Source organism: Thunnus albacares, chromosome 13 (genome assembly GCF_914725855.1).
Source record: "Thunnus albacares chromosome 13, fThuAlb1.1, whole genome shotgun sequence".
Lineage (NCBI taxonomy): Eukaryota > Metazoa > Chordata > Actinopteri > Scombriformes > Scombridae > Thunnus > Thunnus albacares.
Window position 1 is genome coordinate 17,176,353 of NC_058118.1, and position 15,700 is coordinate 17,192,052.

At 39.9% G+C, this 15,700-nt stretch overlaps 2 protein-coding genes across 2 annotated transcripts in view; both read left to right on the forward strand.

The window, feature by feature from the left end:
- Window positions 1–254: 254 nt before the first annotated feature.
- On the forward strand, window positions 255–10,183 carry LOC122995940 (prenylcysteine oxidase-like). Its single transcript, XM_044371363.1, has 7 exons — window positions 255–674; window positions 2,234–2,440; window positions 3,278–3,452; window positions 4,450–4,661; window positions 5,250–5,390; window positions 5,615–6,026; window positions 6,921–10,183. Exons 1-7 carry the CDS (start codon window positions 566–568, stop codon window positions 7,168–7,170), a joined length of 1,506 nt encoding a protein of 501 aa, XP_044227298.1. The 5' UTR covers window positions 255–565; the 3' UTR covers window positions 7,171–10,183.
- A 4,622-nt stretch (window positions 10,184–14,805) lies between these two features.
- crebrf (creb3 regulatory factor) overlaps window positions 14,806–15,700 on the forward strand; it is a 31,692-nt gene continuing 30,797 nt past the window's right edge. Inside the window, exon 1 of the mRNA XM_044369911.1 lies at window positions 14,806–14,928. The gene's annotated coding sequence lies outside the window, so the exon portion shown is untranslated. The remainder of the gene's footprint in view (window positions 14,929–15,700) is intronic.

The window sequence follows — 15,700 nt, forward strand, 5'->3', positions numbered from 1 at the left end:
TCATACCTATGTTTTTTTCATTTCATTTATAGAAAGCATCACTAACAACATACTGGTATGTGGCATTAATACATATTAAAACAAAACAATTTGGCATCATAATTAAATGAAGAACCTAAAGGACATGACTTTACTTTCAATTTGTTGATACAGTCACCATGGTAACAGGACAAAGGGTAAAGTAATAATAAATAGAAAAATAACTTAATATTTGCTTTATGTGCACATTTCTTATTAATAAGTTGGATAGGCTCCACTGAGGACGACGTGCTGCTGAGCGTACGTAAAGACGTCCATCATCTGCTAGCGCGTCTGTGATTGGTCGATGCGAGCCAGTTTTCCAGGTCACGTGATGTTGCCGGACGTGGACGTTAGCGACCGTTATCACCACTCGATCTGCATCATCACCACCTCCACCATCATCATCATGCAGCCATCCTTTGTGTGCCACACGGAGCTATTTTAAAACGTAGCCTCGTTCATTTACAGCGACGTGTGAGCTGCTGAGCCGCCGCCGCCGGACTGCATCCTCCTCCCCCTGTTCGTCTCTGCTCCTGTCGCCGCTATGGGCGGCTGTCTGCTCCTTCTGCTCGCCGTCGTGCTGTCAGTCCTGTCGGCTGCGGGAGAGCCGGCGGGATCCGCTCATGTCGACGGAGCTCCGCCTTCTAAAATAGGCAAGACAGTGTTAAACATCTCCGTCAGACCTTCAATGTAGCCGTTTGCCTGCATGTACTGCGCTAATTAGCTAGCTCCTAGCAAACCGTTACTATCAGACATGTATTTATTTCTGAGTGTATTGTTACTGTATCTGCAGGTTAGCTGGCTAGCTCGCTGTTTGTATGGTAGCTAGATAATTGGAGGTAATTTTTACTCGATTTTACAAGAGATCCACTGTTGTCTCTTTTATCTAACATCAGCAGGAAGGAAATATATGAAGATAAATTCACATGACATTGTGATTCAATGGCAGTCAGAGTTGTAGCTCTAATTTATGGGCCCCTCTCATCACCATCCTGTTTCCACCTAAGCTGTGTGTCCACCTGTTCTCACTGAACAGCTCCCCTCCAACACATACATAAAAAGGCATAAAATTCTCTAAAATATCCTATTTTTCATCACTACAACTTCAACTACTATGCTGAATCACTACAACTCCTTTGATGTTATTTATTGAACTATAATTAAGCCAAAGGTATAAATATGAGCAACTTTAAACCAAGTCAAGTAACAGTTTTAAGTCACATTGCTTATAAATCACATTTAAAAACACACTACAAATTGACCAAAGTGCTTACAATTTTCAAGATAAGGATAAAAATCAGAAGTGTAAGAACAAGCAACACATGCTGAGTAATTCTGAAAGCAAATAAAGACAAATTGTTGTTGAGGCGAGACGTTAAAGTTTCAATTGTTGGGGCAAACCTAACATCAAAGGGGGGTCTGTTCCACAATGCAAGGGCCAGGACAGGAGCTTGCAATATAAAGACATTAAACAGTTAATTGATCAACTAGGTAGGGCACTATTTGATTATTGATTAATTGTAATTTTTCAAGCAGAGATTCCAAACTTTCACTGCTCAGATTTGAGGAGTTGCTGCTTTTCTCTGTCATATATGATAGGAAACATGATGTCTTTGAGTTTTGGGCTGTTGGTTGACATTTTCTAGACAAAATGATTCATCAAGAAAACAAATGACAGATTAATTGTTAATGAAAATAATTGTTAGTTGCCACCCTGAAAGAGATGATAAACAATTAATCCTGAAGAGTATTACAGGAGGTTATGAATCACCACCTCTTGCCTGCATCAGTGAAGTCAGCTTGAAAGAGGAGAACCCCGTCATTCTGTGTTGAGTCATGTTATGGATACTGTTAAAGGTCAACGTTACGGTGGAATTTCAAGTGGGAAAAAAATACTCACAGAACCAGCAGCTGCACAAACTCTCCTTCAATGACACCTTTGTTTCTCATCTATATTCTTCTTTTTAAAAAAAGCAGCAAAATAGTATTATTGCCTTTTAAACACTCAGTTGTAATTAGTTTATTTTCATCCATTTGAGCGACATGCATGTTTCGCAGTGAGTCTATGTAAGTTCTGGACTCTTAAAATACCACACAATGATATAAATAATTCTGTGTTATTGATGTTTATTGCTTCTGAGACTTATTTCACCTCCAAACTCTGCTCTCACGCTTCCTCTCTTGTCGTTTGCTTGGATCCTCTGTGCTCCAGCGGTGGTCGGGGCGGGGATAGGAGGCAGCGCCACTGCGCATTTCCTGCGCCAACACTTCGGCCCTGAGGTCCAAGTGGACGTGTTTGAGAAGGGTGAGGTGGGAGGCCGTCTTGCCACCGTAACTGTGAATCACCACGACTATGAGTCCGGAGGTTCTATCATTCACTCCCTCAACCTCCACATGCAGGAGTTTGTCAAACAGCTCGGTGGGTTTACACACACACATGCACACACACACACACACACACACGCACACACACACACACACTTTTAACTGCAAAGATGTGTGGAAGCATATTAAATAGACTTTTCAAAGGTGAGTTAAAACAAGAGCTCTCATATAACAGCAACAGAGCTGAGTCCCAGTCAAGCCTGCAAGTATCTGTTCAGGGTTAAAAACTAAGAAATAAGGTTTTCTTGTGGAAATGCATTATGTTTTTTGTATATTATGGACATCCTGTGTAAAGGAAATGAAGTAAGTGGTGAAGCAAGTATGAGCTTGATTATTTCATGCCTCCAGCAGATGTAAGCTGACCAGGCAGAGCAGTCATCAGTTAAGGAAGGTTTGGGTTTAATAAGCAGCCCCACATGTGTTTCTTTAACTAGAATACAAATCATAGTGAATCTGCATCCAGTATCCAGTGTTAGACAGTCAGACAACTTGACTTTTTACATGTTGTTATGATGCATTTTTAGCATGATATTAAAGCCAAGAAACTTTTACAGAATATACAAGATATAAATATCAGAAATCTATTTTTATTTCTTATTACATTATTGCCTTTATTAGAGACAAAGTGGGTGATGACATGCGACAAAGGTTCCCAGCTCATATTTGTTCTGTCTTAACTGGTGCATTGTAACCAGAAACCATGAGAAATACTTTAATAAGTAACTTTTCTGTCCATTATTCCTTTGATTTCCTCAGTAAAAAGAAACAGGTCCATCTTATTTGACTACTGCTAAAGACTCGTACATTAAAGACCTCCTCAATATTAAATTCCTCCCTGTGTGTGTGTGTGTGTGTATGTCTGGTGTTCAAGGTTTGAAGTATCGTCGCAGTGTGGCAGGGAAGACAGCGGTGTTTAACAGCGAGGAGGTGATTCTGGAGGAGACGGACTGGTACCTGCTGGACCTGTTCCGTCTATGGTGGCGCTACGGCATCAGCTTCATACGCCTGCAGATGTGGGTGGAGGAAATCATGGAGAAATTCATGAGGTGAGCTACAAATATATTAATGCTCTTTTTGTGTTTTAGTCTCATGGAAGCTGCTTGGCTTGACATGCCAGTAACTTGACATGATGTAACTGTGGTGCAATTAAAGCCTGATTTATGCTGCTGTGTCAGAGTATGATACCTTTGTCCTGGTTGACATATCTTTGTAGGTTTGTAGAGAGGCCCAGCTTTAGTTTGCATCCCTGCACCTCTTCAAAATGATATGTGATTGGTCTGCCTGGTCTTCATGTTTTGCAAGTAGTGTTATTTGTAAAGTAATTTCCAGTTTATTCTGTCTTGCCACCATTGTTTTCACTCCATCTCAAAGTGAATAATAGGCTGTAAAATCAATTACTTCAGGTATAGGGTGAAAAACACTGCTTTCTAATGTTGCAGCCAAATGGTAAATGCTGAGCTATTTTTTTTTTCCTACTCGTTAAACATCTGCAGCCGTAATCATTGTGTATGACTTTTCAAGCGCAACCATCTGCCTGAAATTTCAAATAAACAAAAACTGCTTTCATTCTCCCGACAACAAAATAATAGAGCATAAAACCACAAAATTGATATTGCAGTTTCACTTCATCTTTGATCAAGTAGTCCTGTTTTTAGATATCAGGGTGTCTTAACTGTCAGATGTGGCCAACACATCAAGACTTTTGGCCCAGATACATAATCTTTACTCACTTCCTGCTCGAAACATGAACCAGGCTCAGATTTGCACTTTACCCCTTCACCGACATCTATTTCCTCTCTCAGGAATTGATTTTATCTCTGCATCACTTTGTCTTTCTTTCCTTCCTGTATGTTGCTTTCTGTCATAGTTTGTTTTAGTCATCCATGCTAAATCAGACTTTCATTATGCACCTATAACTGCAGAGAAATGTATAACTGCAGGAAGGACATTTAAAAATAAAGGGAAAAAAATAATTTAGTTATTTATGTTTTTAATGATAATAAACACATTTAAATTGATGAAGTGTGTGTGTATATATTGTAGGATCTATAAGTACCAGGCCCACGGCTACGCCTTCAGTTCAGTGGAGGAGCTGCTGGACTCTCTCGGGGGGAGTGGCTTTATCAACATGACCAGAAGGCCGCTCTCCGATTCGCTGCTGGAGCTGGGCGTGTCGCAGCGCTTCATCGACGAGGTCATCGCGCCCATCATGAGGGTCAACTACGGACAGAACGTCAGCATCCCTGCCTTCGTAGGTCAGACGAGTGAGAAGACATGAGCAGTTGAAAAAGAGGGAGCGAGGAGTAGGAGAGAGAGGGGAGAGAGAAATGAAATGAAAATTCGTGCCAGGTATGAGCGGAAAATAAGCGTCCCTGCAGGATGTAGGGTCAGTAGAGAGCAAAGGAAGAGGAAGGAAAAGGGAAGTGGTGAGGAAGGGAGGAGCTAGGAGTTGAGAACAGAAGAGAGGAAAGCAAGGTGAGAGGAAGGGATGGCCTGTGGGAGCCAGGAAAGTGTGTGGGCAGCTGATAATTGTTTATACCTCTTGGCACTGTCTGTTGTTAGTGAACTTGTATGTGTGTATGGTCTGTTATAGGCTATTTTTAGGGACAAATTTCAAGAGTTAAGACCAGTTAATTGGGGAGCCATGTCCCCAATTGGTGAAGAAGCAGATTTTTGAGTCATTGGTTGAGACTAGGGTAAGAGGTTAGGCAAGTAGTGATTTGTGGTTAGAGTTAGGGGTAAGGCTGCAGGAAATGAATGTAAGTCTACTTAATGTCCCCAAGAGTGACCATGATCTGATATGTGTGTGTGTGTGTGTGTGTGTGTGCGTTTGTTTGTTTCAGGCGCGGTATCTTTAGCTGGTGCCCAGAACAACCTGTGGGCGGTGGAAGGAGGCAACAAGCTGGTGTGTTCTGGCCTTCTGAAGATAGCCAATGCTAACCTGCTGCAAGCACAAGTCAACTCCATCTCCCCCGTCTACTCTGGTACTCCACCCAGATGTTGTCTGAAGCTCCAGTAGTGCCACGCTGTCATCTGTTTAATGATGTGTACCTGAAATGTCCCAGTTTGTAAAATACTGTGAAAACACAATAAAGAAGGGCTTCTAGATTATATCTGCTAGTAGATATCACTGAGCTTGTGTAGATTGGATGGATGGATGGATTTGTATCTGAATCATTGACATAGACTTTGTATATTTGCTCCACAGGGGAGGTGGTCCAGTACCAGCTGAACTTCACCACAGCAGCAGAAACAGGATCGGAGCTGTATGACATTGTAGTCCTGGCGACGCCGCTCCAGGCCAGTGTCAGATCTGGAGTGGAGTTCCAAGGTTTCACGCCTCCCTTTGACCAGCTCACCGGCAACTATCACAACACTGTAGCAACCATCGTCCACGGTTACCTCAACACCTCTTTCTTTGGTTTCCCGGACCCCCGTCTGTTCCCCTTTGCCAGCGTCTTGACAACTGAGACGCCCAATCTGTTCTTCAACAGCGTGGCTAGTGTTTGTCCCGTCAACATCTCGGTGGGCTTCCGGCGTAAGCAGCCGCAAGAGGCTGGAGTCTATAAAGTGTTCTCGCCACAACCTCTGGACAAGGCTCAGCTCAAAATGCTCTTCAGGTCAGCTGTTTCCTTCCAAGCATTTAATATTTATAGTTTTGATCAGGCCTGCAACTAACAATTATTCCCTTGATCGGCTTCTGCTACATTTCTGGATTAATCATTTAATCCATAAAATGTCAGAAAACAATGAAAAATGCCGTCAAAATTTGAGATGTTCAAAATTTTTAGCTGACCATCTGTACTAAACCAAAAAATATACAATTTACTATCATATAAGCCTACTCACTTTTCTGAATTTGTTTTTTGGCATTTTTGTTTAAAAAATGACTTTAACTGATTCTCAAAATTGACCAACAAAAACAATTATTCTACAGACATTATGTTCATTTTGCTAGCAGCTCTGTGAGACTGAACTTTGCTTTGAGCTAAATGCTAACGTCAGCATGCTAACATGCGCACATTGACAATGCTAACATGCTGATGTTTTTAAATCAAGAATATAATGTAAAAAGTAGCGATGTTAACCATGTTCACCCTCTAAGTTTAGCATGTTAGCATAGCACTAAACACACAGTACAGCTGAGGCTGGTGGGAATGTCATTAGTTTTGCAGTTATTTGGTCATAAACCCAAAAAATATTGGACAAAGTGGAATTTTGCAGGTGGTGCTAGATGAAAAGTCAACGGATCACCAGTCATGAGGATTTATTCTCAGGGGATCATGAATGTCAGTAAAAAAAATCCACAGCAACCCATCCAATAGTTGTTGAGATATTTCAGTCTGGAACGAAGCGGTGGACCAACAGGACACATTTCCATCTCTATAACTAAATGTTTACTAATCCATCAACAGCCATGCAACAGTTATTAAACTTGATGATAATGTGCTATCATAGATTTTTTTAAAAAAAGGCAGAATAAGAATTTCCCTCTTTTAATGTTTCAATTTTAGGTCGTACTACTCAGTGCAAGTGACAGAGTGGCAGGCCTACCCTTGTTACGGCAGCAGCCAGGGACTGCCGCCCGTGGAGCTCCACCCTAATCTCTACTACCTCAATGGCATCGAGTGGGCCGGCAGCGCAATGGAGATGAGCTCAGTGGCTGCCAAGAACATCGCCCTGCTGGCTTATCACCGCTGGAACAGACAGACGGACATGGTGGACCAGAGAGATCTGATGCACAGGATCAAGACTGAACTATGACCTGGTCAACTGAAAGCCAAAACACTTAAAGTTTGTAGCTTATACATCATCATATAGCTGATGTGGCACATCCAAATTCTTAACTGCACATCAAATATACTGTATCTCCTGCTGAATCCTTGAGCCAGAAAATAGCCACATCCAAGTAATTTATTACCTTTGCTCCATCCATCTGACCTTATACTAAAGGCAGGGTCTCTTTGCATTAACAAAGAGGAAAACTAGTAAGCATCAACTTAAACTAAAACAGTTTGTTTGCACCACAAAAGACAATTGTTGTAATGCGTTGTCATCCAAAGGCCAGTTTTGCTGTCGTTCTGCGTCAGCGACATTGTAGATAGTCGGGACGTGTTGCAGTATTGTTTGGGGGTTGACTACTAAGGCTAATTGGTGGTTTCATCCAAGATCTCAGCTGCTGGCAGCTTTTGTTTGCCAAGTAATACGGACGCCAAGCAACCGTGGAAAACACTAGTTAATATTTAAACTTGGTAGAAAACGAATGGACTGCTTTCTTGAGTTGCATGTGGGTTGTACCGATCACTGGTACTGCTCTTTACTGTTTTTTTTGTTTTTTTTCCAGCAGCAACAGCAGGGATGATTTTACCTCCGTAATGTAAAAAAAAAAACAAAGTCAAGACCTCAAGGATTTAAGATTCAGAGCATGAATTAGACACTTTTAAATGGCTGCTTTTTGTCTGCCCTGTAACAGCTTTATCCTACCTTTAAGGCACATAAACCAGCGCTCTGTTGTCTAATCAAAAACATTGACAGCACTGCTAATCACTGTCTGTATATTTAAACTGTTAATGGACTTGCTGTCCATGTGAACTTCTCCAAGGAGATCTCATTAAAGTAATCTCAGTAGGATTTTTTGTAAATTAATAAAACCATTATTCAGTGACTCATGGTAGTGGCCACTGGTGCTATGCTCTATTGCCCCTTTCATCAGACGATTTCATTATCTCCCCTTCCTGCAGCTTTTGTTGCATAATCCAGCGGAAAGAATCTTTTTTTGGGGAATGGAGCCAACAAGCCTCCCCGCTGGACCGAATAAAAGCAGAGGACAGCTCTGTGGGGCAGCTGGTGGTGATGATGGTGACACTTTTTTCCCCTTTTCGCTCAAGCCCTAAAGCCTCGTTGAGATCCTGCTTTTTAAAACACACATACGAGGAGAGAGTTGGACGTTCGCTTCCAGAAACAGCAAGTGCTAAAGAGCCACCACTGACTTTTGATTATCCTAATAAGACTTACAGAAATGCCTTCTTTTATTTATTTCTAGTAGCGGATTTGGACTGTAAAGTATTTCTCGATCCAGAAAAAAAAACTTAACTGTTGTCAACTGGAAATCTTGTGACTCCAAAGTGCTTCGGTTGATGGATAATGTGATTGTGTCATGTGATGAGAAAACGTCACAACCCTTTGATCTGATGGCATTGTTTCAAAGCCCCATGATGGCGTCAGAAATGATGGCGGATGAGCTAAAATGAAGGCTGTTTGAACTGTCGACGTTTTTGAAATTCAGGGTTTTCACTTAACTCCTGTATTTGTTTTCTTGTATGTGGAGTCAAATATTTGTAGTAATGGTCTCATATGATGTGCTATAAAACAGATTCACCTGGACTGATCTAGACTAATGAACTAGTTCATAAGTGGGGTGAACGTTATGGAGCCGTCTTTAGGATTGGTAAAACTCAAAACTACTTACTAGCTTTTTTAGACAGCTAGCAACCTTCAACTGTATCACGTGGTCTTCATCATCAGATGGAGTTTCCTCAGTTGTGTTGAAGATAGATTTGTCGACATTCAAGCTTCTCAGACTTGCAGACTTCTCGTCTGTGTTGCCTAAAACAGTTAAGCACAATAAAAACCATGTGATATGGTTGAAAGCTCCTGATAAACCTAGTAAATGCACCTTGAGTTGGGAGCTTCTATTTCCTAGGACAAGTATGAGATTTTCATGCCAACATGAACAAGAAATCCTGAAAGTGCTACGGATGAAATTACATATCCAACAGATCTCTCAGCTGGTGAAGAGTCTGGATTGTTTAGTCAAACTATTTACAAGATCAGAATGAACTTGGATCTTTTCTTTATCTTTTGGATATTTTACATAGCGAGTACAGGTACAGGGAAAAGTAAATACAATGGGCTCTATTCATAGCTGAAATAGCACATTTGTGCAACATAAAGGTACAGTCTGTATAAAGAGTGTTGGCTATGTTAGGAACCTCTTCTCTGCATTTGTATGCATAACACATGGCTGTATTTTGTGTTATTTTAAAACCATTTTGAGATTTCTGAGAGAGGAGATCATCCTGACTGCTACAAATTTTCCAAAACATGCTTTTATGAGTTCAATAACACAAAAGGTACAGAACATCATGTTACAGTTTAGGTGCTTTTAATGTTCATGGTTCATGTTTGTATAAAGTAACAGGAAACTGTGCATGATCATCCTTAACTCAAGGAATAGTAGTTTGATTATATATATATAATTATATAATATAAGATTACTTTTGTGACAGTCACCATGTAGGAAGAGACAGGAAACATGTTTAGGATTTGAGAAATGTCCACTGGCCAGACTCAAACCAGATGTTGTGGTTTTGTGGTATTGACCTTAACCATTAAGCCACCAGGGCGCCCCCAATAGTTTGACAAAATTATCTTAACTCAAGGTCCACTTACTGCCTCTTTGCTGAGCTTTCAACTGCATCTCACAATCCTCATGGACAGTCGAAAGTTATCATGGACTGATAAACAGAGAAACTGCTGCAGAAGATCATGAAATGTGATTTAAAGCTCCAGAAAAAGCTAGTAAGTGGACCTACAGTAAAGATTATTTTATTAAACTGCAGATACTCTAAGCTAACTACTGTTGCTCTACAAACTTCTGTTTAGTACAACATACTGTACTGTATTCATCTGCCTGATGAACATAACAATGCAGCTATTTATAATGAATGATGTGTATTATTCTGCCTGTTGAGAGAATAAAAGGATTGACCAGTTTGCCTTGATTTTATTTATTTTTGTTTTTATAAAGCGTACTAAAAAGTCCGCCTCTGATTTACCACAGGCATTCAGGTTTCATTTCCTGTCCATAAATAATTGCATAGAAGAAAAATTACTTTTTGAAAAACTACCTCTAAGCACTGAAAAAACAAATCTTTTTTTCTTGCTTCATCTCATATTCAGTCATCTGAAGTATAATTTTGTTTACTCAAATGGGAAGGAAAGCAGAAATAGTAAAAGTATTAACATGTCACTAACAGAATGTCTGGTGTTGTCGGCTGACCGCCCAGAAACTTATGCTGCAGTTGTTCCATTGGATCATTTATAATTTTTGGTTTATGGTTTTATAAATCAGATTCATGCAGTTCAAATGACATGCTAAAGCTTTGTGTCTGTGATGGCAGTGAAACTACTTATTTACACTGAATTATGTATTTTTTTCTTTGTTGTTGTTTTTTTCATTGACATCTTCATGCCCTGAACTAAGAGAAGTGACCATATCTTTATGAAATCCCCTGAGGTGCTATCAGTGTCCTCTAGATCACAAACTTTTGTGCAAGAACCCCAAAATGAAGTTCACTAGACCCTGGACCCCATTTGCTAAGATTTAAAACTGATTTTTGCTTTTAGTAGTGGGTAAAGATCGTTTCACCATCTTGTGGTTTAAATGATTTGAAATATATTCTGTATGTTCCTGTAACCCATTTAATAACTAATTTTGGAGCCGCTGCATTAGATGCAAAAGGGGCCGTCCCAGGATTATACCACTGATTTATTTTACAGTATTTAGAATTATAAATGGAAAACTTTCAAGGAAATGAAAACCATCAATAGGCGTACAACAAAGCTCTTCCTCCTCCCCGTGGTAGCCTGTTGATAATAATGTGGTGTATAATGGGCCCTATGTCGTCTCCTCTTGGCTTCATAGCAGCAAGAAGCTAATCACAATGCTGATAATACAATAAAAAGGGAAACATTCAAGCATAAATCTGGTGCAACGTGGGTCACTTATGATTTTTTTGCTTTAACATCTCTACTGTATGATGTTGATGATGATCATACAGTCACACAGGTCTAACTGTAGTTATACAATAATAATAATATAATAATCTCATATCTGTGTTCATCAGAAATCATGAAAAAAGTTACTGAAATTTGAACAATCATAAAAAAATATTATTACCATTCCCCCTGTACATTTTTTTGTTATAAGTTTGTTTTTTTTAGTTTGTTTTAATTGCAGTTTATATTGCTCAAGCTCCCTTGTGAGCAATCTGAAAGCTAAAAAGTTGAGTTTAAATTTTCAGTTACACGTTATCAGGTTTAGTTTTTCTTTTAAACATAAGACATTATGCAACTGTTTCACAGGTTGAGTAGTGCTCCTCAAGAAGAATAAACTCGGTTTCATGTGTAAAATCGGTGGAATGCCCCTTTAATTATATTATATTGTTTCTATCGTTATAAGCTTTTAACTGCGTCTCACAGTCTTCGTTTTTCAAATGGTGCCGGCTCAGGTACAAAGAAGCCATTCACATCAGACCAACGCTGAACTGAAATCCCCCATATACATGACATGATGGTGAGATGTGGCTGAAAGCTCCGAAAGTTGGTAAGTGGACCTTTGAGCGTAGATTATTTTGCTACGTACTTATCCCAAAAATCAAACTCCATGCTCACATCCTGGTGATGTCACAGGAGTTATCTCAGCCTGAGCTTGGAAACTTCAAATTTTTTACAGAAAAGATGTGGGCATTCACCATGCATCGGGAGTCTGATGAAAGATGTTACCAAGTTGCATTATGGGAAGTGTAGGAGCCAATGTTTTCTAAGCTTGACTCAGCATTGAGGTATCTTGGCAACTGCTGCTTCAGTTTTTACCATTTCTGCCTCTCAGAAGCCCCTCATCATTAAGAAAGTGCAGAACTAAATCATTGGAGTTCCCCATTTCTGCTCTTTTAATATACATTTTCACATCTCTTGAATGTCTTGTTTGTTTTGCATATTATCTCACATGCACTGTATGAAACTCATTATAACAACACTGTTGAAAAGCAAAACACAAGACTCTTTGGGGTTTTCACAGAATTCACCAGGCGTCTAATCACACTCGAAGCTCGGAAATTCCCCAGAACTCACACACACTTACACACAAACACGCTCTCAGTATTTCATTTCATTCTCTTCTCTCTGATCCTGTCCCATCCTTGCCAGTCTGGCAGAGCTCTCTGCAGGCCGTTTGATGTGTGTGTGATCTGTTTACTCAGAGACTATTAGATCAACTCGGCGGAAGCCTGTAGGGCTGCTGTGTTCCTGCTGCCACCAGCTTCAACTGACCTAACAGATAGACAGAAATATAGACAGAAAGATAGAAAGAAAGGAGCCTCGAATGATAGTTTTAGAGAAATATTCAGCTTCTCACTCTCTGTTGGCGGCGTTAGAGGTCGTGCGTTACTCTGAAAGTTCCTCTGTGTCTTGTGATGTTATTTTCTTTCACTGGCTCTGCTGTGGCTGTTTGGCCTGAAACAAGGCAGCTTTCAGAACTAGTACTGTGTGAACACCCGTGTAGAAGTAATACTGAAACAGAAAGTGCAATGATGTTTCAGTCTCTCTCTCTCTTTCTCTGTGACCGTTCTTTCTCCAAACACTTCAATTTGACCACTATTACTAAAGTTTAAATCATTTGTTTTAGTTTTTTTTTGAAAAATGTTCAAAATTTTTTAAATTTCTTTGTCATTCTTTGCTTATGTTGTAACATTTGTCATGACTGGAGCCATAGTTTCTGTTTCCAGTGAAAGGGAGGTGGGGCTGCCTGGAACAGCTGCTATGCCCCCCTAGAGACTGTATTTTGGACCGAGATCAATGGAAACTTTTACTATGTTAATCAAATTATAGCAATCAGAAAGTGGATTGCTTTTAAGTGATCTTTCCACAGTTTTCAGTAGTGAAAACAGCTAAATGTTACATGTCAGGGCGACATGTAGTAGATTAGATAAATGCAACATTGTCTTGTTGTTGTATGTTTGCTCTTCTCTATTTATTTATGTCCTCACAAAGTTGTTAAACTAAGGAAAAACTGGAATAAATTGATCAAATGTATAACTCCAATGCAAGCTCCTTTGCTCTTCTTGATGGGAATAGTAGAAATGTAAGCTCCCTTGGTTTTAATATATATAGTTACATTCCTAATAAAGTGTGGGATGAGCATATGTGAGGAAAATTGCTGACAGAGTGAAGAAGAAATACGCATAGGTATAATGATTGTATACATGTGGGTATGTGATTGAATACAGATATGTATGTGTGTAGATGTATAACACCTGAATCCGTGGAAGGGTATATATGGATATAAATATATACTCCTCCTGGAAGAGAAGATGGAGGACTGGAAGTTCACCTGAGGACTGACTTAAGTCCCACAAATACAGCTGTTATTAACTCCTCTTTCTGTGCATATACATATATACAGATATATAAAAAAAAAACAGGAAAAGGGTTTTGTGTAAAAGTATTGAAAATGTTTTGTACACTGTGATATTGACTTTTCCAAAAAAAAAAACAAAAAAAAAAAACAACAACAACAAAAAAAAACTAAGGAAAAACATCATTAGTGACGATATGTGTATAAAACTGAGATAATAATGTAAAATAAAATAATGTGTAAAGCAAACACAGGTGGCAATGCAGGTGACACAGATGATGATCTGATAGGATGCTATAGGCCTTGTGATGTTTGGAAATGTATAAAAGGTTGTTTTAAACCCAGTATTCCTGTTTGGCCCCTGATGAAGGTGTGAGTTAAAACGTTGGGCTTCGATTCAATATGTGCAGAGTTTGATACTAAAAGGCTGTTTTCACTTTCATCTCCTGAAAGTGGAAAGTTTCTCTGCGCTCACTGAAAATCTGATTTCAAGTGGCGGGTGATTAGTGACATCACAACTATTTTGGAAGCTAATCCTGGTCTAATATTTAATTTACACAAGTGTGATGTGGAAACTTGAAGCCTCCAGCTCACAAACACTGAGAATGAACTTTTCAGTGACGTAGGAGACATCTTGTGTCCAACAGATAAACTTTTGGAATTAATTGTATTTGCATATTTATTGATTCTAGACTTTTAATGAGGGAGAAGGAGTAGATGCCATTTTAAGGATTTTAAAGTGGTAATTATACTTTTTTTGTGGAAAAAGCCCATAAAAACCACATTATTGTTCCAAGCAGAGTATTTCTGTATGTCTGGAGGAGATTTTTAAATAAAGAAGTCTGTGTGTGGTCCTCCTCCTTCAACTAGTTAAGAACTCCAAGGCAACCAGCACTAGCATACATTTGATAGGGTTGAAGTCTTCATTTTATAAAAATGAAATATAAAAAGTCAAAATAATGACGTTTTTTGACCTCATTGTTTCTAACAATCCAGGCTATGGTCTGATACAAAACTGGTGTTGATAAAAAGCGAGGCTATAATGCAATACTTTCAATATGACACTGATGTTAGTGATAGTGAAAATATTGCAGAAATGTCTTCAACATTGCCTCTGGCTCTGCTCCTATTGGCCCCCCGGCGCCCCACGTGGTCGGGCAGTCACGCGCTTTCCAGGAACCCGTCAGGAAGAAGAAAAACAAAACAAACCCGAGAGAGCTGCAACAGCGTGTGGACTCCATTGAAAATGGGGCCTTAATACCTCCAACACGAGAGCATACACGAGGTCCAACACGGAGCCAGACGTATGCATGGGCATCCTAAAAGTGAGTAGGGTCGTTATTGGATCGTTTTTTGTCGGGAAACACGGTGTTTTTCACCGCGGCGGAAGGATTAGCCGCGAAGCTAACGGCAGGTCGGTTGTTGTTGTGTGTCGGGCTACAGCTGGGATGAGGAAGGGGGCGGACGGAGGCCATACTGACTGTGAGCTGAAGCAAGACTCGTCAGTTCTTCGTTAAAAAAAACACAGTTAGACGCAAGTAAACACGATTATCCTCCACTGCAGTCTATCGAGTTTTAACAGGACGTGTTTAACGTTAACTTAGGTGAAGAAATGTAGCTAGCTGAGGTACATTTCAGTCACTGTCGGCGCTAAACCGGTCAAAAATAACATCCTGCTGTCTTTTAGAAATTGAATTCTTAGTAAATTACTTGTCTAGTCTCTTCAGAAGTGGGGTTAAACGTCTAACTCAATGTCATGATGATTATAACTGTACTTATCTAAGGAGATTGGCTTGTTCTCTACTTTTAAACTGCCCCCCAAAAATCACGCGGTACGTCCTTAAATACAGCTACAACAAATATCTGTCGTGTTATTGATAAGCTTGCTAGAACTAGAAGCTGTGTCTTCTGTATTTGTGGCAGGAAAAGCCTCAGTGGGCCAGTTAAATGCTCAACTGTGAGTTTTTTTTTTTTGCAGGCAGCCTGAGCCTCTCGGGAGGTACACGCCCCCCCAACACCACACAGCTGCTGGAGTGTGTTGTACAGCAAATAATACACTCATGTTTCCACTGAGGATACATATCTCAAGTAGCGATT